The 21,995-nt window shown below is 35.9% G+C and overlaps 1 protein-coding gene across 4 annotated transcripts in view; it reads left to right on the forward strand.

Annotated features, from left to right (window-relative positions):
- Uggt (UDP-glucose-glycoprotein glucosyltransferase) overlaps positions 1-21,995 on the forward strand; it is an 835,069-nt gene that overhangs the window by 40,123 nt on the left and 772,951 nt on the right. For all 4 annotated transcript variants that reach the window (XM_090403047.1, XM_090403050.1, XM_090403049.1 and 1 more), the window contains exon 3: positions 7,688-7,773. In XM_090403047.1, the coding sequence (XP_090259173.1) occupies positions 7,688-7,773 (86 nt within the window). The remainder of the gene's footprint in view (positions 1-7,687; positions 7,774-21,995) is intronic.

Raw genomic sequence — 21,995 nt, forward strand, 5'->3', positions numbered from 1 at the left:
CCAGTTCTCTTCAATTGTGATAACTCAAAAGGGGGTTCCGCCACTGAATTCTGATGACTCGAATTTTGAAGACTCGACACTCAGGGTAGCCCCTGACTTTCAAAACGTTTCGAAAAACATGACATAAAAAGGCTTATCATTTTATATATATATATATATATATATGTAGAAAGTATTTTTAACTTGGGTATAGTTATGTTAAAGATACCAAGCAATTTTAAACCTGGTTTTTACTCCATCATACATTCCCTTCTTGGAGATGTGTTTTGGCATTAAGGGTAAATATTAAGATTAGTGATCAGAGCTTGCTCCACTTTTACCACGAGTTGCCTTGGTCTTGCACTACCTGTGGGATCAGCTAGTCTTGCATAAATTGCAGGCGCAAACTTGACATTTTGTCTGTTTGCTTACTTGGAAAAAATGGAGTAAAACCAGGTTTAAAATTGCTTGGTATCTTTAACATATATATATATTAGGATAACCAAGTTATTTTATAAACTTGGTTATTTTTGCCAAGTTTATAAAATAACGACTTTCCCTCGCTGATAAGCTCGGATTTCCCTCTTCGATAGCTTTCCTGAAGCCAGATCTGGAGGCATATCTCACCTTTCCGGTTATTTTGAAATTTATAACCAAGTTTATAAAATAACTTGGTTATCCTAATATACAATATCCCCAAGTTAAAAAAAAAATAATAATAAAATAAAATTATTACATATATAATATCTATCTATCTATCTATATATATAGGGTAGATTTTATTTCATTATTTTTTATTGTTTTGGTGAAATACTTTACCTGGAATACTCTTTCCAGTTCCAGAGGAACTGGAAAGAGTATTCCAGTTCCTCTTATATTTTATTCCTTCGAAAATATCATTCTCTGTCATAAAAAGAACTTAAAAATTAGCCTTCAAGATGAAAAAAGAAACAGTACATTCGGGTATCCCTCTATCAATATTTATAGTCCTGAAAAGGACTGTTTTGATGACCTTGAAAACAAACATTCTTTATTTCATACTGTTCAGAATTTAAAATTCTTGAACAGTGTGGAACATCTTGAAGCAAGGGTAAACACACAAAGCAGTTTTACACTCAGGGCACCAGATTTTTGTTTCCTTTCTGATATTTTTTTTATTACATACATGGCATTTACGTGCAGGTTTTTTTTTATTATCCGTTGGTGGTAGATTTTCGGGATAATGGTTGGAGTTAGCAGCGTTCAACCTCAGATGTCTGGCAGGATTTCCTGTTTTTCTGCTTGCTGAAGAAGGCGCATGTGCATGCAGCAATGCTTTTGCGATTTCTATTCTGTATTCTAGATATGTTATGGTAGACAAACATTTTTTCTTGTGCAGGAGGAAACTGTTCCAAATAACAAAATCCAATACATGTCCAAACACTTTTTTGTAATATTTTTTATGCTGTTTCCTCATTACAGAGTAGAATGATAGCTGCTGATCGCACCTGTCGATTCCACCCATAGTGTCGTTGTATGCATACACAGCAATGGGTTTTTCTTTCTTCAAACCATGCTTCTCCACGGATTCCATTGATGGATTGTGCAGGGAAGACAGAAGAAAAACATCTCTTTTGTCTTTCCAACGTAGTGCAAAGACTTTCCTTCACTGATAAGCTCGGATTTCCCCCTTCGATAGCTTTCCTGAAGCCAGATCTGGAGGCATATCTCATCTTTTTGCCTTTACAGTACCATAACTATCTGTACAATGCTGTAAAAGCAAATCAGCGAGTTCAGGACACATATAGTAATTATCCATTGTAATGCAGTAACCTTTCCCCAGTAAAGGGTCTAGTAACTGCATTACTGCATGCATCAACAAGGGGACATCCATATATTTATCATGCTCGATTACAGTTTGCTTTCTCGTATAAGGTTTGAAATCCCAAAGATATCCACTTTCCGATTCGCAAAGCATAAAAAATTTTACTCCATACTTCGCTTTCTTTTTGGGAATATGCTGCTTACATTTCAGTCTACCTTTGAATGGCATAAGGCTTTCATCGATACTCAAGTCTCTCTCAGGAATGCAGAGTGATCTACATTTCTGACGGATTTTCATCAGAAAATCATAAATTTTGTTGAGGACTGGGCAAGGATGTGTTGCCTGATCGTATTCCTCATTATTCTGAAAATGCAAATACTTCATGATGAGACTGAATTGTTTTTCAGTCATAACATCATGAAACATTGGTGTGTTCAGAATCCAGTCTGTAGACCAATACATTTCGAGAGCGGGCTTTTTCACAATACCTTGCACAATCAAGAGTGCTATAAATGTAAGGAGCATGTTGATATCTATTGGGCTCCAAAGTTTACTGCGAGAATGCGGACTGTACTCAACTTGCTGATGTTGTTGGCAAGCATAAAGGTTAGTCTGTTCCACTATGAAGGAAAGAATATCATCGTCTAAAAATAGACGGAAAGAGCTTAAAATATTACTGGAGTCAAAGTCTTCAGTAATTCCTGGCTTACCTATGAAGGGAAACCGTGGACAAGCTGGTGTACGTTCAGTGGCGATCACCCATTTTCTGCATGACGTCATATCTAAAGTACAGGCAGAATCGCTATCTTCAGAGCTAGAAAGATTTCTCTCCTCATCGGTAGAACAAGAGCTGCTCGAAAGGCAAAGGCTCCAACTTTTCTGCATCCCACGAAGTTTTCTTTTTTTACCATGAGTGTCACTGCTACTGCTGCTGCTTGCCATCTTGTAAATGAATTGTGTCTTGAATATACTTACTAATTATTCTTTTCTGCCCAGTAATTCCTTTATGCCCAGCTCAAAGCTAATGGGGATTACCAACCCCCCCCCCCCACTGAGAAACAGAACAATAGAACATGCAGCACACTAAAGAGCCTCAAGCAATATCTGAATATTTTACAGGCAGAAATTTCTTGTTTGGTTTTTCACTCTACTCTGATATTGCATTTGAAGGATGACAGTGATTTTAAATATTAATTTCGCCTATATCCGAATATCACATAATTTCCTGATTTATAATAATCAGGAAATAATATGTATATTTTCTGATTTATAATTTGCTAATTTATAATAATCACCACATAGTTTCAGCATCGAAAAATTAAAGTTATGTGGAACAATTACTAGAGAAAAATAACGAATGAAATAAAAACTGTACCTACGTTTCAAAACGGTTTTTGGGTGTGTGATAATAATGCAACGGGGGGGGGGGGGTTAAACTATCAGAGGCGAAATAAAGTTCAATTCTATTGTGAAAGGAAATGAAATTTCACATTTGATATACATATTTTGAATGATAAAAATAAGCAAATGTATCACTTACTTTAAAAATTGGAGAATAAAATATCTGAATTATGCAGAAAATATAAATATTAATCATAACTGTTAATTTCATTTTGTAATGACCAATTATACAAGGAAACCAAGATTGTGAAAGTACAAAGAACAGTAAATTACTATACAACATGAAGAAAAAATTTAGTAATTTGATTAAAGAATTTCATGTTATTCTCTCTATAAAGCAAAGTTGCTCCAACGTGTCCTAAAGGAAATCTGTGAAGTATTATTCGATTTCGACGGTTTTGTACAAAAATAAAAATAATATAAACTGGAACGTCGGCAGCCGGTTTTCTTTTCTTTTTTTTAAAAGAATATTTCAAATAATTATCGTGAATTAATTTCTTCGAGAACAAAGAAAAATCTTTTGACTAGTAAGCGATTAGAAAAAAATTAGTGCAAAAAAAATAAAAAATTAAATTAGTTCTCCAAGGTAAGGCAATATTTAAGTGAAGAAATTATACAAGATCTTTATTTTGTCCAGATATTAAAATTGTATTGTACAATAAAAAGAGAAAACAAAAATATAAATAATTTCTCTATTTTATTCTATCCTATATAACTAAAATCCAGTTACCCAGCATGGAAAAGGAAGTGCGTTTCTTGTTATAGGCAACTGCAGCTACGAACGCAAGATAATCCAATTAACTGTTCTTTTCAGCGTGAGGGATTATCACACTTTCTAATGGGCATGACAGTCAAATTGCACTTCTTATCTAGGTTCTTTCAACAGGTGGGCTGAAACGTATCCATATTTAGCTAGACGTCTATAGACGTCCTGGCCGGTAGGAAGGTTAAGACAGAGTACATGTGGAATTACTGTGCTGGTAAGTATGAAAAGCTTAGGAGATTGCTTGGTTCAGTGCCATGGCATGTAAAACTGCAAGGGCTGGATGTTGATAGTGCATGGAATGTGGTCAAGGAGCGTTTGCAGGAGGTAATGGCTGACTCTATACCTAGAGTCCGAATAGTAAATCAAGTAGGGATTAAATGGATGAATAACACCATTAAGCTTGAGCTGCAAAAAAAGAAACAACTGTGGAGGGAATTTAAGGAGAAAGGTGACCTGCAGGCTCAAGAACGGTATAAAGCACAGGCCAGAAGGGTGACAAGTGTGGTAAGAAAAGCAAAAGAGGATTATGAAACGAAATTAGCCATGCGAGCTAAAGAGAATCCGAAACAGTTTTTTCGATTTGCTGCAAGTAAGAGAAAAACTGTATATGGCAGAATGATTTTAAGGAATACCGATAGTAGGGAGGTCACTAAATAGTGGAATTACTGAGTGAGCACTTTGCAAGAGTACATCATCCAGGTGGTGACATTGAAAGAATAAAGGAACCATTCGTATTTTACGGGAATTGTGGTGAATGAAGTGGAGGTAAATAGTCTATTACAAAACCTTAATGTTAATACATCTGTGGGATTGGATGGTATACCAGCATAGGTCTTACGTGAAGTGGCTAAAGAATTATTAGTGCCCTTGACCGTATTGTTCAATCTATGTCTAGGGTCTGGTTTAGTCCAGAAGGGGTGGTAAATTTAGTCCAGAAGGAGGGGCAAATAGTTCCACTGCATAAAAGAGGATCCAAGACAGCTGTTGCAAATTACCAACCAATCAGCATATCAGGAGTCATTGTCAAGGTCTTGGAGAAAGTAGTCAAGAGTAAAATACAGGAATAGATTGATGTCACTGCTACGGCTGCTGCTTGCCATCTTGTAAATGAATTGTGTCTTGAATATACTTACTTATTATTCTTTTCTGCCCAGTAATTCCTTTCTGCCCAGCTCAAAGCTAATGGGGATTACCAACCCCCCCCCCACTGAGAAACAGAACAATAGAACATGCAGCACACTAAAGAGCCTCAAGCAATATCTGAATATTTTACAACAGGCAGAAATTTCTTGTTTGGTTTTTCACTCTACTCTGATATTGCATTTGAAGGATGACAGTGATTTTAAATATTAATTTCGCCTATATCCGAATATCACATAATTTCCTGATTTATAATAATCAGGAAATAATATGTATATTTTCTGATTTATAATTTGCTAATTTATAATAATCACCACATAGTTTCAGCATCGAAAAATTAAAGTTATGTGGAACATGAGAATGAACATGAGAATGAAAATGAGATACTGTATGGGGGAACAGCATGGTTTTGTGAAGGGTAGATCATGCATCAGTACCTTGCTCAAGTTTTATAACACAGTGATGCCTGAACTGGATAGGGGTAATGGGTTTACAGTGATACTGCTGGACCTTGCTAAGGCCTTTGACAGGATACCACATGGAATTGTAATCAGTAAATTCCAGCACATGGAGATGGATATAGGATTGATGAGATGGATAGGTGGGTGGTTGATGGAGAGATATCAGAGTAGTTTATTCAGGAGTAGAGTCCAAAAGATGGCCTGTGACTAGTGGTGTGCTGCAAGGTTCTGTTCTTGGACCACTACTATTTAATTTGTTTATTAATGATATAGGAAAGGATCCGAGAGAAACAGTTCATTTGTTTGCTGATGATGCAAAGTTGGGTGGGGCAATAGTGGATCAGGTGATGTCAGAATTTTGCAGGATGATTTGGATAGTTTGGAGGACTGGGCTAAGGAGAATGAATGTCAATTTAATGTGGCAAAATGTAAGGTTATACGTTTTTTTTTGTGGGGGGGGAGATTAACAGCAGTATACCACATGGAACTGTACTCCAGGAGATTGATGAGACCAGGGTTTTGGGAGTGTTGGTGGATAGGGAGTTGAAGTTTAGGGAGCACATTGCAAAAGTGGCTAAATCAGCTCATCAAATCACTTGGCTGCTAAAAAATACATTGACGAGCAAAGACAAGCAAGTTCCTATGTATTGAGCCTCGATAAGACCCCATCTCGACTACTGTGCCCAGATTTGGTCGCCTAGGTTTCTTCTAGATGGGGAGGAGGTGGAGAGGATCCAGAGGCGAGTGACCAAGATGATAGCAGCTCTATGGAATGAACCTTATGAGAACAGGTTGAATATTTGTGGGTTGCAGAAATTGGTTGATAGGAGGAAACGGGGGGGATATGATTGAGACATTCAAATTACTAAACGGTTTCTATAGGATTAATTCAGAGGATATTTTTGAGAACAGGACTGGTGGTGGGAGGACTAGGGGCCATCCATGGAAGCTGGGCAAGAGTGTGGTTAGTAAGGGTGTTAGAGCTAGGTTTTTTACTTTTAGAGTGGTGAATGAGTGGAATAAGCTGCCAGAGTCTGTTGTGGGTGCTATGACTGTGATTGAGTTCCAGGCAAAGTATGATAGATACTGTGCGAATGTTGAATAGTTGATGAACATGATGTTCAGGGCCTCCCTCGATGAGTCTAAGGACTCCTTGGAGTTGCCCGTAATAATAATAATATAAAAGAAATGTTTACCCATTTGCTAAGTATGATATAATTCGATTCTTTTTTTTTTTTTTTTCTTTACTAAAATTTGTAACTACAGTGAACAAAGGGAAAAAAAAACAACGAAAAGTTATATATTATTGATGAGAAAACACTAAGAACATTTTGGCAGTGGTGGCATATTGATAATTGACGTATGGTAGGTGTCCAGGAATGATAGTTCAACATTGGTTCACTTGCTTCTAATGAGCCAGTCACTCTTTATTTGCTTGGGACTAGAAACTTTTAGCCAGTAATATCAGAAGCTCCGATTTTTTTTAATAAAGAAAAGTGTGTAGTTACAGTGACAATGTGCAAAATGTATCAACAATCACATATTTTTAAGGAGAAAATACTAACAACCTATTGCACAGGGTGCAAGTTTGGCCAATGGCAGTCAACATGTTAAATTTTGGTAGCTTTTTTTGTGTAATTTAATACTTAAATGTACTACTAACCATTGTCATTTTTCTTCAACATTCTCTTTGCCACATTTCTTATAGCATGAACATATCTTTAAATTCTGAAAGTTGCTCAGTAATGTTACTTTTTTGTGCAATTCTCTCTAAAATAAAGGGTACAGGGGAAAAACAACTTCAGTCCAATTTTTGTGAATTCAACCTAATTGCCATTTGTTTTTTTAATTTTTAAGACTATTTAAATTAATTATGCTTAATATACATGAATGTACCATATCTGTTATTTTTTTATTTTGTTATGCTATGTTTACTTGCATTTTGACAACAAGGAAAATTTAATTATGTTTTTTTGGGAAGTCAATATCGTGGACTGAAGTTGTTTTTCCCCTGCACCTTTCAAATGTATATTGTGTAAATGTACAGTCAACTGATTAAAGCAGTATTGATTCTTAAATTTTGTTAACTGCATAAGTAGGCTTTGTTTTGTTAAATATTATTCATCTAATTTTCAGTGAATTTTTAGCAGAGGAAAGTTCAGAACTATTTTGGAGATTTGTAGATGAGATTGTTATACGTGGGCCAGGAGTTTTGCGAAATCGTAAGTGCTATGATAATATGCATCATATTTTAATTTTCTTCTTTAGCTGATACTGTTAAGAAAAACAAGTTAATCAATTAAATACCTACTTACAATTTTCTAGCATTACTTCTGCTGTTTCGCTACAAACAAATTGAAAGTGGTTTGGATTTGGATAGCTTATGCTTAAGTGTACTATACTGATTTTTTAATATAATTTTGAAAGATAAGCCTCACAAACTCAAGAAGCTGTATAAGTTTGTCAAGAACAGGCTTTTGCAGACATCCATACCTCACACAAGATTAGAACTGGCAGTAGGCAACTTCGCTTTCATCAACTAAGCTACTGATGCAGGCAGAAGTAATTTTTTTTTAGACTATATTGAGGATTATCTGAATCTCATAAAATGTATAACAGGTGTTTCTTTCTTTTCTCATTTATTATTTATTATCTCTTATTCATTATTTTATCTAATGAACAAATAAAAGCTTTATTTTTAAAGTTATGAATAAAATGAAAACCAGAAAATGTATGCCAAGACTTTTTTAAAGAAAGTCTTCTTTAAATAATCCATATATGAGTTTTTATTGCATTGGTATTTTATCCTTTTTATACACCAGCAATAATCTGCCATCATGCTGACATTCCTGCATACTTCCTTTCCATCTTATATTCTGGTGATAGTTTTTCACACTTCACGATCATATTTTCAAGAAACAAACCTTAGAGATTGTGGGAGGTACTGAAGAAAACATTGATTCAGCCAGAGAGGCATGTGGTCAAGTTGTCTGCAAGGATAGAAAAATCAGAACTCCATGGTGGACACAGGAAGTTAAAGAGGCAGTGAAGGAAAAGAAGAAAGCATATCAAAAGTTCCTGGCAAATAAGTCAGCTTGTGCTCTTAGAGAATACAGAGACAAATATAAGAAAGTTTAACACTGTGTAAAACTAGCTAAACAAAAGTCATGGGAAGACTTTAGCAAGAACATAGAAAAAATATCTGGAAGGTGGCAAAATATTCTGGATACTATTGAAAAAGCTTAGAAATGGAGGAAAGAGAGCTGTAAAAGGAATTAGTAATGATAAAGGTGTTATAAAAAATGGAGAAAAAGATATCCTTGATATATGGAGCAATTACTTCGAAAAATTGGTAAATGAAACAAGCAGTGATGACAGCACAGTGGTAAAAGCTACTGACCAGGCATGCAATCAGGAATACATATCCATATTTGAAGTAGAAAAAGCCATCAAAAGCCTGAAATGTGGAAAGGCAGCAGGAGTGGATACTATCTGAACAGAAATGCTCAAGTATGGAGGTATAAAGGTCTTGCAACAGCTACACTTGCATAGTTCAGAAGGACACTTGTCAGAGGGACAAATTCCAGATTATTGAAGTAGAGCTCTCGTAGTTCCATATACAAAAAAGGGAAACAAAACCGAATGTGAGAATTACAGAGGTATTTACCTTCTAAATGCTCCTGGTAAGATTTATGCAAGTATACTTTAGAAACGGTTAAGAAGGATTGTGGAAGGGAAGCTTCGTGAAGAACAAGCTGGATTCAGACCAAATGGAGTCATCCGAACCAACTAATAAGTTAATGGTGTTTTAACTTTTCTAGATATAAAATTTACTAGAACAACGGATGGTTTCAAGATTTCTATCTTTAGAAAGCCAACACACACACAGATAATTACCTACATGCTTCGTCTCACCACTACCCCCTCAAAAATTAGGAATTATTTCCACACTAGCTCATCGGGCGAGATCCTTGTTATCAGAAGAAGAGGAACTTCAACAAGAACTTAGTTACCTGCAAAGGACTCTTAAATAACGGTTACTCTCCCAAAAATATCTATAATATTCCCAGCAAAGGTTGGTCGATTGGTAGAGCCTCTGCTACTAATGGCTCACGAAAAAAGTTAAGCAGGTTTGAGTGCAGTTAGTAGTTGGAAGTGGTTCAATCGTTAGATGCTGTTGGCACACTCTCCCTCGATGAGTCTTTGGACTCCCTGGAGGTGTCTAATAATAATAATAATCGTCTTAATGTACGTAATCAACATAGTAATGAAAATAACTCGAGCCGTACAGCCTTCATCTCCTTACCAATATAAGTTCTCTTTCTCCTAAACTAGCGAAAATCCTGAAGAAATTTAATGTTAAAACATATTTCTCCACCTTTCCAAAACTCCGATCTTATGTCAGTCAATCTAAAAAAAAAAAAACACAACCTTCTTCAGTTCCCAGGAGTATACAAAATCATTTGCAGTTACAGCAAACCATTTTATGGCCAGACAGAAAAGTCCATCTCTCTCTCCGACTAGAAGAACACCAACGTGACATTTCTTATAACAGAGTCTGTGCTAGTGCCCTATCCATCCACAATTTATTCTCAGCCAATACCAATATCGAAGGACGACAACATCAAATAGACTGGAACTCAACTTCATGTAAACGAAAAGATCAAGGAATATAGAGGGAAATGGAAAGCACATCTATTTAGGATGGAAAGATACTGGCTACCAAAAGAGGTGGATAAATATAGACCAAAGTGAGAGAGAGAGGAAACCGGATGTAAGATGGAAAAGACCAGGTGAAGCTGCAACAGACAAATGCCTAATCCTTGAAGAGAAGAAGAAAAATATTTAAGACATTTACAAACATTAACATTTACAGACAGTATTTTATAATAACCAGTGTTGATTACATACTCTGTCCCTTTTATACACAGAGAAAAAGGTATTTTTGTGTAATTGAATTGCTGCCTTATTAGCATGCACAAACAGAACCTTACCTTGATAATGATAAATTTAGTTTAATCCTTTATCCCAGCAAGAGCAAACAAAGTTTGCACCTGAAAATATCTTCAGGACTGAATATGGTGTTGTTCTATCTTACCTGGGTAAGTAGTGCAACACCAGGCAACTCGTAGCAAAGGTGGAGCAAGCTACCAACACTCATATCCCAGTATCTCCCATAATGCAAAACACATCTCCTTGCGGATTTGTATACTGTTATGCATTAAGGGATTGGCCACTACCCAGACTAGTTTTGACCTTTATTCAGGTCTCTTCAGCAGGAGCCAGGCCCAGAGTTGGAGATACCAGGCAGAAGCAGTAGCAAGCTCATCTTTACCTATAAGAGTTGCCAAAAGGTTTGCCACCTTTTTTTATTTATTAAATTACTCTGGATTTAGAGAAAGATGTTGAAAGTTTATTTTTCACTAGGTTAGACTATGATAAATTTAGTTTAATCCTTTATCCCAGTGAGAGCAAACAAAGTTTGCGCCTGAAAATATCTTCATAATGCATAACAGTATACATATCCGCAAGGAGATGTGTTTTGCATTATGGGAGATACTGGGATAGGAGTGTTGGTAGCTTGCTCCACCTTTGCTACGAGTTGCCTATGTTGCACTACTTACCCAGGTAAGATAGTACAACACTATATTCAGTCCTGAAGATATTTTCAGGTGCAAACTTTGTTTGCTCTCACTGGGATAAAGGATTAAACTAAATTTATTATAGTCCTACCTAGTGAAAAATAAACTTTCAACATCTTTCTCTAAATCCAGAGTAATTTAATAAAAAAAGGTGGCAAACCTTTTGGCAATTCCTATAGGTAAAGATGACCTTGCTACTGCTTCTGCCGGTATCTCCAACTCTGGGCCTGGCTCCCACTGAAGAGACCTCAATAAAGGTTGAAACTCTGGACAGTGGCCAATCCCTTAATGTATAACAGTATACATATCTGCAAGGAGATGTGTTTTGCATTATGGGAGATACTTAGATATGAGTGTTGGTAGCTTGCTCCACCTTTGCTACGAGTTGCCTGGTGTTGCACTACTTATCCAGGTAAGATAGTACAACACTATATTCAGTCCTGAAGATATTTTCAGGTGCAAACTTTGTTTGCTGGGATAAAGGATTAAACTAAATTTATCATAGTCTAACCTAGTGAAAAATAAACTTTCAGAACCTTACCTTATTAATTCTGTTCAAGCATCATTGCATTAGCAAGTTGAGATAGAGGTTCTTGGCATCAGTTGCTATTTCATTCTAGTTCTTGTCTTTTTTTTTTTTTTTTTTTTTCATTGTCCTTCACCTGGTTCATCTTAGTTTGCCCTGTAGATTCCAATTTAATGCTGTTTATAGCTATCATTTTATCTGGATTTTTCATCGTGTGCCTAATTATTCTTATAGTTATGCTTGTCCTTAATTTTTTATCCTCATATATTTGATTATTTGACCAATATATTTTAAATATTTTGAGGCATAATGTGTGTGTGTGGTGTTAACTTCCACATTTCTGATCCATAATCACGTCTTTAGCCTGCCATGCTGAAGTTGAAGATCATAAGAGGCTGAAGGCTACTTTTTCAAGAATCTCTCAATTGAAACCTGTTTTGCAGTTTTCAACTTCTGATTATAATCTCTCAGTATGTACCCTCCTGCTATTTATGCTTTGAAAAGAAATTCATGAAATTCTTCAATGGCAGTGTGATCTGCAGCCTTGTCATTCCTGTTGAGATTGTGGAAGGCATAGTGACTCTTATAGTGGTGAAACCACCCACAACTTCCAGCAGAATGTGTTGGTTGCTTTTCATTTTTCATCAGATCTTTATACAAATCTTTCACCTTTTCTTGTGTGACTGCCCTAGACAAAGGCATGTTGTTCTGGTTCTGATGCTCAATCAGTATTCTTTCCACTTTCCCATTTGCACGAAATTGAGATTTCTTACTCTGGTCATGTTGAGATTTGTGGACAATTGAGTGTTCTTACAAATTGTATCAGCCATTATCACTGTACAAGCACTCATTCCCATGGTCCTTTGAATGTCAATGCTACATTCACCTATATCAAACCGATTCAGAACTTCCAACTTTACTGCTAAAGAATAGGATTTCCTAGGCCTTTTCTTCATTTCGTCTTAATTCACATTCTTCTTTTCACTGAGTTTCCTTTGTTATTTCTCTTGCTAGACATCTTGTTCAAAGGGTGCAGAAGTTATTTACAGATACAGATGATACTGTTTAGACCAATAAGGTAGTTGGGTCACAAAGTGTATACTGAGTCACTGAAAAACAGACGGGGATAGAAAACTTCCACATCTCGGATAGGAAACAGCAATAATCTTTACGTACTATAATAATGAAACCGTGTATATGCAAAAATGTGGATGATGAAATTGTGGATAATGCATGTTGACTAAATACTGAAAAGCCATCACAAGACAAATAAATTCATGCTAACCAATAAACATAAAATTTCATAGCATGCATTAGTTGTCTGCATTTAACAACAGAAGGTGATTGTTGATGAATTTGAAATCTCTGATGTTAAAAGTTTAATAAGCGTTTTCCATGTCGCTTAATATCAGTCCTTGGTTTTTATTCAGTGATTCATGTGAATGGATGATCATAACCAATTCCTTCAGAAGTGTGGCATAAAACTTCATTTCTACATAAGGCATGGTTGAAAAGTTCCAGTCAGCTGCAAAATTGATATAAGTGTATTGGCCAGAACAGAGCTATCTTTTCTCTTATGCTTGCAATATGTTCCTTCTTTCTGACTCCAAATCTGTCGCTTATCTGTCCTATGTAGGCTAAACCACAAGTGCATGGAATTCTGTATATATCCCTGGGTATTTGTCGAAAGGTGTGTTATTTTTAAGAGACTTCAAGAGGATGCAAATGATTTGAATTGGTTTAAAAGTTACTCTTATGGTGTGATTTTTTTAAAGAGATGCTATTTAATCAATAGACAATATGTCACTAACTTATTTTGAATGCTGCTTCAGCTGGAAAAAATTGTAGTGGAATATTACATTTTACAAGCAAAATTTGGACTTGTGCTGGGTAGTCCCCTCCCTCCTCCTTCAGCTGACCCTTTTTATGTTGATCACTGAATAAAAGCCAAGGACTGATATTTTGTGACATATGGAAATGATTTATTAAATGTTTTAGCATCAGAGATTTCAATTCACTAACAATCACCTTCTGTCATTAACTGCAGACAACTAATGCATGCCACGTGATTTTATAATAAAATCTTGTAACAGATTTATCAGCATTTAGTGCAATTTTTTGACCTATGTATTTATAGTTTTCATGTTTAAGCCCTGAAAAAGCAAGTCACCTGTTCTGTTCTGTTTTAGTGATGAAACTAGTAGGTACATAGTTTAACAACTAATAAATTCCTGCTGTTCCTGAATGTTTTAGTTGTGAACTCTTTCTATTTAAATAAGAAAGATTTCTGAGCTGGTTTGAAGAAAGTGTCTAGATTGAATTTGCAAAGAATCTGTGCGATTTGTTAAGAGGTTCCTTTAAGGTAGGGTATTGAATTTCATGTCAGATTGTATGTAGTCTATTGAACAGATGATAATTATCAATAAATTTTTGAATGGTAGTTTTGTTGTATCCATTTTCTGTTTCTTGCATCTTCTCTCCATGTGAGTTTGTGCACGTTTTGATGTTAGAATATGGTGTTAGTAATGATTAGTCGATGTCCTGAAGAAATCCAGCTGGTTACTTACCTTTGCTTTATTATTAATTTTCATCTTTTCTCCAAATTGTCCAAGAACATTTCTATATGTCTGCTTAACATTTCCCTATGCTGTTTAGATCTCCAATAAAACCAAACTTTTTCTTTTTCATTGTGTTAGCTGCCTTCTCTAATGCCTCAAAAAATTCTTCCACTTCTTCCTAAATAGAACCTTCTGCTAGAACCACAGACACAAATAAGCCTCCTTGTCCACTTCCCCATTATTTGCCCACATTACTGTGCTTGATATTGCCTACCATTCAAGAGATTATCCTCATATTTAGTGTTGCATGATACATCTACTCCTCTTCCTTCTTCCATGATTGTTATTGCCTGAATATAACATATTGTATTTGTTACTTAGGAAGATGCTGGTTTTTGTCTTCTTTCTTTTATTAATACATATTATGTTAATCTCGTACTTATCCAGTTCTTCTGCTAGTTTCATTTCTTTTTCATTGATACTTCATATGTTGATAGTGCCAATCTTGAGCTCTGCTGATAATGAGTTGGGATATATTTTGGCATTTGTTCCAGTAGCTGACTTTTCGCTGTTTGCTTTGTTTCCCTGATGAGAACAGTGGAGGCACTGTTTAACTGAGCAATTCCCCTGCCATCATGAAATTCTATCATATTGTATTATCATAAGAATACAATTTGGTTGACTAAATCTTAGATTAGCTCAACCTTGTGCATTCAGTATCCAGCATAGATACTTAACAGGCTTTACCATGAGAAGGTAAGGATTGGACATTAGGTGAGAAACCCTAGTCAGCTCTCTAGGAGACCACCACATGTAATTTTGTATTTATGTATGTATTTATCAGTGCATCAGTATATGTATTGTTATGTCGTTATTTTTCCTTATATTTGGTTTAGTTTAATTATAGTCTTGCCTCTCTACAATTACTATTAGACTCCTCCAGTATCTTACTGACTTAAATATCTCTATCACTTCCTATGTTCTTACTCTATATGGGAGGCAAACTAAACTACTCTGGCCGATCTCTAGATTGTACATGAGCTTATTCCAATTAGTAAAGATTAATCCTTAACAAAGAAAGATTCCTTTAATCTAGCTGTCTGGGGCAGTCCCTTTTCGGACCTTGGCAAATTTCAAGTTTCGTCTTCGCAAAATTCAGCGTGCATCATCTTCCAAGATTAACACTGCCTCAGGCTTGACATTTGCCCTAAGGGCTCGCACATGGCCCTTGATCTATCATTTACACTGTGTCTGTTCCTTCATCATATACAAAATACCTAATAAGAACTATACTTTATACGAATTCTCTACATGTTTCCGGGATGGGGGGGTTAACACTAAGTTCTGTAATTCTGCATAAAGAGATAATATTCTAATATTATTTACAGCAGACATTTTATCCATTCTACTCGAGTACAATCTATTTTTCTTATCTATTGTTTTAAGCTTGTAACATCCTGAATGAATAAATTCCTTTCAAAAATGTATCATTCAGGATGTAACAGTATCATGTATCAATTATGATATATAATTATGTACACTTGAATTATTTTGCATAATTTGGGACTAAAAGTGTAAAACTTCCAAATACCAACATCAAAGCAGAACTGTATATGTATGCTGCAAATGAATGGATGGATCTAATAGATATATTAAAATTGACAAAAAGAAAAGTTTATTTATTAGATTAATCCCACCTGTAGCATATTAATGCTCTGGCTGTACCAGGGATTAGAAAATCTGGGAATACTGTTTTGGAGATGAGAATATGGCACTATTTCAACTTTTTTTTTTTTTTTCTTCAAGTACTGACTTTTGGGATTTTTTTCACGTTTGGTATTTGGAATCCTTACAAAAATTTTTTGAGTCATTTTGATTTTAATTTTCTGCACTTTACTGTATCAGTCCATATAAATTTGATATAAATTTATTCAGTTGACTTTCTATCACACCAGCTTGCTAATTTGTCTATTTCCATGTTTAATTTGCCATCTTCACAAAAAATTGTGATTAAATAACCGAAATATTTTACTTGGTCTATAGTTTTTCCATTCAGGATGCAGTTGATGTGTTCAGTTGTATAACTAGGAGACTTCCACATAGCATGTTGACGATAGATCGCTCCAATGAACAGAAACCTCTGGAGTCACAAGAGAACAAGATCACTGACCTAATACATGAGGAAGTTCAGAGGTTACAAAAACCGTTATTAGATAGAATGGAGAAGGTATTGGAAAAACGTAATGAATTGTCAGCCAAGTGTGGGTCAGACTCTCCTTTGTCTTCAGACGGAGAGGATAGAAGAGGCTACCGTCGAGAGATTCCTCAGTGTAATAGTTGTAACAGACTAGGGCATTTGGCCCGAGATTGCTTTATAATATCGGACTCCTCGAGACACAGGTATCAGCCCAAAACCACGTCCCATATTTGTGCCAGACCCGTTGATGGTGAGGCAAGACAAGTTGGGGAACGATTCAAAGGAACAACAGTAGAAGTGAGGGTTGGCAGGAGGAATCTCAGAGCACTCCTCGATACAGGTTCTCAGGTCTCCCTGATCTCTGAAAATTATCTTAGGAAACTGGGGGGGGGGGCTGATGTGAGTAAGAGAGCTATGAGGATAAAGAACCCAGTCAAGCTATTGGGCATATCTACCTCCACGATTTATGCCATAAAATACATAAGACTGAGATTAGAGATATACTGGGGTTTGGTCTACATGTCTGGCACAACTTCCTGATCCTTCCTGGGAACTCATTGTCTAGTGAGGGATTGATATTAGGAGAAGATTTTCTAAGGAAGCATGAGTTCGCATGTGACTACCCCAGAGAGAGAGAGAGAGAGAGCATTCGATTTAGAGGAAGAGAAAAGAACGCTATAGGAAACCAAAGGAAATGGGAGAGGGACATGTAACTGATACTCAGCTGGAATCAGACATCGCAGAGGTCAGGAAGGGAAAAAGAAAACCGAAACAGAGATAAGTCAAAGGGGAGAAATGGAAGAAATTAGTCTAATCAAAGATAGATTCTCCAGTCTGAATGAACGAGTTGTGAGGGCCATAACCAATCATGATCATCAAGCCTCAATTGAAGCTCCAAACGCTGATAATGAAATAGCACTAAGGAGGGAGACTGAGGAGAAAAATTTTCTCAGGGACAAAATTTTTTTAGAAGGAGGGGGGCCTTTGTTAGATCTGAAACGGGCGACCTCACTCTAAATGAGGTCATTTTTCCAGAGTCTAATAGAAGATATCCATTAAATGAGCATACTTATCATTTGGCACAATTTAACTATGTTTTAAAAGAAATAACAACTGGCAAATTAGAATAAGAACTGTTTGTATTGTAGTTATATACAATACAAACAGTTCTTATGTTTATACTTTAATGTAACTGTAAGTCAACAAAAAGGGCTTACATGAGAGGAATTATCAGTGAATTTCTACACGTGAAGGAATGCCAACAATTCAGTAAGAAGGGACAAAGGTCGCCCAATACTACAATAGCAGCGTAAGCATCCGTGGGTGCTACCTCTAAGAAAACATCAAGATGCATGCATTCCTGGAATTGGAAAGCTCCATATGAGGATCAGTGAAGTCATCCAGTCGGGGACGAATTGAAAGGGTGAAAGGAAAGGTCAAACTTGGAAAGGTGGCGCTCTTAGGGAGCGTATAAAACCTGCAACACAGATTTGAAACCGCCCATTTTATTTGTTCCTGTATTCTCACCGTGTGCTTCGAGTGGTCATTGTGATTCCGTTCTTATCTTTAAGAGCTGATCTCCGAGAAAACCCAGTATGGCACTGCCACAGAACATGGCAAATCTTGAACGCAGGTCGTCGGTAAGGAATAGCATCAACGTAAATTCTTAGGAAGGACGGAGAAAATCCTGAAAGAACCTGAGATAGTGTAGATAAGTATTTTTACATATTCTAGCCCTTTAGAGAATTTGACTAACAGAAACGGAAGAAAGTGTATCTCGAATTTATGATAAGGATAAGCATGAAGAATTAATATATGTGCGAATAACTGTACCATTAGACTGAATTCTGAGAACTATTAACTTACTGGAGATTCTGTCGTGACCTACTCGAGGGAGATTAATAATGTGCCACATACCTAGCTGGCTCCTATTAAGCTGTAAACTAAATATTTGATAAGTTGGAGGAATAGTGTTGTAGAGATTAAGAAATCCATGTTTAACTAAGAATGATAGAGTGAAAGAAACGTAAGAGTTTTAATCTAGCATTAATATCAATTTTGTCTTTGTATTGTAATTAATTATGAATTCATTAAATTTGTATGTTACCATTCATCCTTGTTTTTCTGACCATGTTGACTGACCTAGACTGTTCATAAAAATACGAACCTGGTGATCATATACGTGTGTGGGGATATCCTAAGTGGGAAAGGAAAGGGGCACGACTGCAAACAGACAAAAAGGAAAAACCTACGGCTTCTGATTTCAAGCGAATTATTTTAGTAGCATCTGATACTCTATTACCATCGCTAGGCTGAGTTTGAGTCTGTCCTTAAAGCCCAGGCTGGCACAGGAAATAAATTTTGTCTGAGCGAATGTGGATGACTTATAGAGATCAGAGAATAGGTATTTTCTGGGGGCCCAAAATTTAGAGATTGTCAGATTAGCAGTAAGATCATATACTCAAATGTTAGGCAGATGATTTAAGGATATATAAGGGTCAAAGATAGCAGACAGAGACCAACTTATATATTAAGGTAAAGGAAAGAGTAGTGACCACTAAATCAAATAGCATTATACAAAGGAGAAATAAAAACTAGACATAACAGTTGGTTGCTGCTATAGGCTTAGGGGATATGTGGAAAGAATGTGGAAAGCATGAATTGTGCAAATTAACATATAAGGTGGAAGGAGGAATGGTTGCATGGAGACCATTCCCCTCTTCATTGAATGGTGGAAAGAAATGGAGTTTACACAGCTACTAAGAAAATAAATAACCGAGACAATATAATGGAAGGTGACTGTATTTAAAAAAGCTGAGTCTGTGGATTGCATCAGAGGATTTATCAGTAACCAAGATATTCGTGTTACTTTCATTTGGTGAGATTGATCATGCAATTTTGAACAAGATTTCCAAACTTGAAATTTTTGAGCCATCTTGGAGCAGTGCCATGGCATTAGAATCTGGAAGGGAAAGATGTTGGTAGTACCTGGGAGATAGTCAAGGGATGTTTGAAGGAAACATTATCAGACTGTATACCTGGAATCAGCAGGATATCAAGTATGAGTTAGATGGTTGAGTATCATGATTAAACATTAAGCAGAGATGCATATAGGACCAAAAGGTCAGTCATCAAGCTGATGACCAGTACAAAGCACAGGCAAGGACAACTGTGTTAAGGAAGGTAAAATTAGCCCAGGTCAAAGAAAATCCCAAAGATTTCTTTTCTATTTCGCTTCTGTTCCTAAATCAGTAGTATATTACAGAATCCTAACATGAATATGGCTATGAGATTAGATTTGATATCAGCCTGTGTATTAGGCTGATATCAAATCTATGAGAATAGATTATTATGAGAATGTATAAGGAACTGACGTCTGCACGGTTAGCCTAGTGGCTTTGCGCTTCGCAACCATATGCCTGGGGAAGGAGTGTCCTAGGTTCGATTCCCGTCGGAGACGTGAGGAGCTGAAGGATCTTCCTCAGCCATAGCCAAGTTAGCCGGTCTTGGGCACGGGCTGTAGGGTTTTTTCCACCAGTTTATCTGGTGTTTTTCATCCCGCAAGCAGGCAAACCGGCCCACGAACACACAGGGATACAGCCAAGAATACCTTGAGGCATAGGAGTGACCATTCTATCCTCGTATTTCGGTTACGAAATCCAAGCATGCTTGGAAGGTTGTGGTTATCTATCCCAATGGCTTTAACAGGCCTTTAAGGCCTGTTAAAGCCATTGGGATAGATAGATAAGGAACTGACAGTTTTTCAGAACAAGCTATTTATGTGTCAGCTCTGGTATGATTCTTAGGGTGTGGTTAGTAAAGAATAGTTTGGTTGCCTAAAATTGGCTCTAAGATAAAGATTACATATTATTACCAGTATCAATCGTGGATATATGCTGAAGAAGTTGATAAAGGACATGGTATGTAATATTATGGTATTCTATGGTCTGTAGCATGATTTTGTGCTACTTTTGTTTCATTAAACATCCAGCATGAATAAATTAGATGCTCCAGAGATCAACCATGGGACTTTTTCCAAGCTATTTCAACCCCTTTAATAAAGCCTGGTTGAATTAAATCAACTAATTAACTTTTTCTTCTCTTGGCAAATAATTTGGAGATTGATTGGCTAATAGCAGTTAGCTGTTGGTAGTCGTTTTTGTTCAGATTCTAGAGTTCCTGAAAGTACACGTACTTTTACTAGAAACATATGAATTGTGGTTGGTAAATGGTCACTTCTATATAAAGGAAGAGAGTTTTTACAAATATATGATTTCGCAAGTGTTGTGTAAGCCGTGGAGTAACAAACGGCTGCCCACTTGTCATCCATCTTGACTTCAAAGCATTTTGCTCCCTCTCCCTGTTATTGTATCTTGTGTCGTTATATCTCGCATATATTGTAATAACAGGCAATAATAACTGATTATATAATAGGTATAAAGGATAGTAGTACAACAAACAGTGAGTATTTTGCCATTGACAATACCATTGTGTATCATTTGTCATGTGCTGGCCTGGTTGGCCAAGTGGTTAACGTATCTGCTCTCCAGCCAAAAGCCTGCGGGTTTGAATCCCGCCTTGGGCATGGATGTTTATGATTGTCTATGAAAATATGAGTGGTGGTGGATGATGATGAGTGCATTAGATGATGAGGTTCACTGTAGTTGGTGGAGATGGAGAGTTGTAGAGTAGTTGTCCTTCCTCGATGAGTCTTTGGACTTCCTGGAGGTGTCACGTAATAATAATAATTTCTTATTTCTTTATATTTGTTCCAATTATCTGTTGTTTTCATTTGTAGATATTTTTGATATTTTTCTTTTGTTAATATTTTTATTTCTTCATTAAACCCTCCATCTTCTTGATTTTTTTTTTTTTTTATCCCAAATACTTCTGTTGCTATTTCAGTTAAATTTGTTTTAAAAATCTTCCAATTATCAACTACATGTTGTTTGCTTAATGAGTTAATTTGGAACTTAATTTGTTTTAATCTATTGTAGTATAATGTTTTATGCTTTCTTCTTTTAATAATTCCATTTTAAATTTTATTTTGGCATTGTGTTGATTTTCTTTAGATTTTATTTTCACCCGTTTCTTATGAAGTCTTAGTTTACATATTAACAGATTATGATCACTTCCAATTTCTGCTGTTGTTAACACACTAACATCTTTCTATTTCTGATGGGTATATTACTTTGTTACATATAATATAATCTATTATCAATTCCTGGCCTCTTGTGTTTCCAAAAGTTATTTTATGCTGTTTTTTTAAAATATATTCATTTCAAACTTATTATTTTTAACTTATTATTTGCACTGAATTGTATCAATGTTTCTCCATTATTGTTTCTTCATTAAATCTTTGCATAATTCCATTTATTGGTATATTTCCTATTCTTGCATTTAAGTCTCCCATTATAATTAATTTTTCATTTGGTTTTATTTCTTGTATTATTTGTTGTAAGTGCTCATAGAAAGCTTCTGGTTTTTCTTTTCTTCCTTCTTCTGGGGCATATACTGTAAT

Source organism: Typopeltis vanoorti, chromosome 13 (assembly GCF_054136105.1).
Source record: "Typopeltis vanoorti isolate ZY-2024b chromosome 13, IOZ_Tvanoo_1.0, whole genome shotgun sequence".
Lineage (NCBI taxonomy): Eukaryota > Metazoa > Arthropoda > Arachnida > Uropygi > Thelyphonidae > Typopeltis > Typopeltis vanoorti.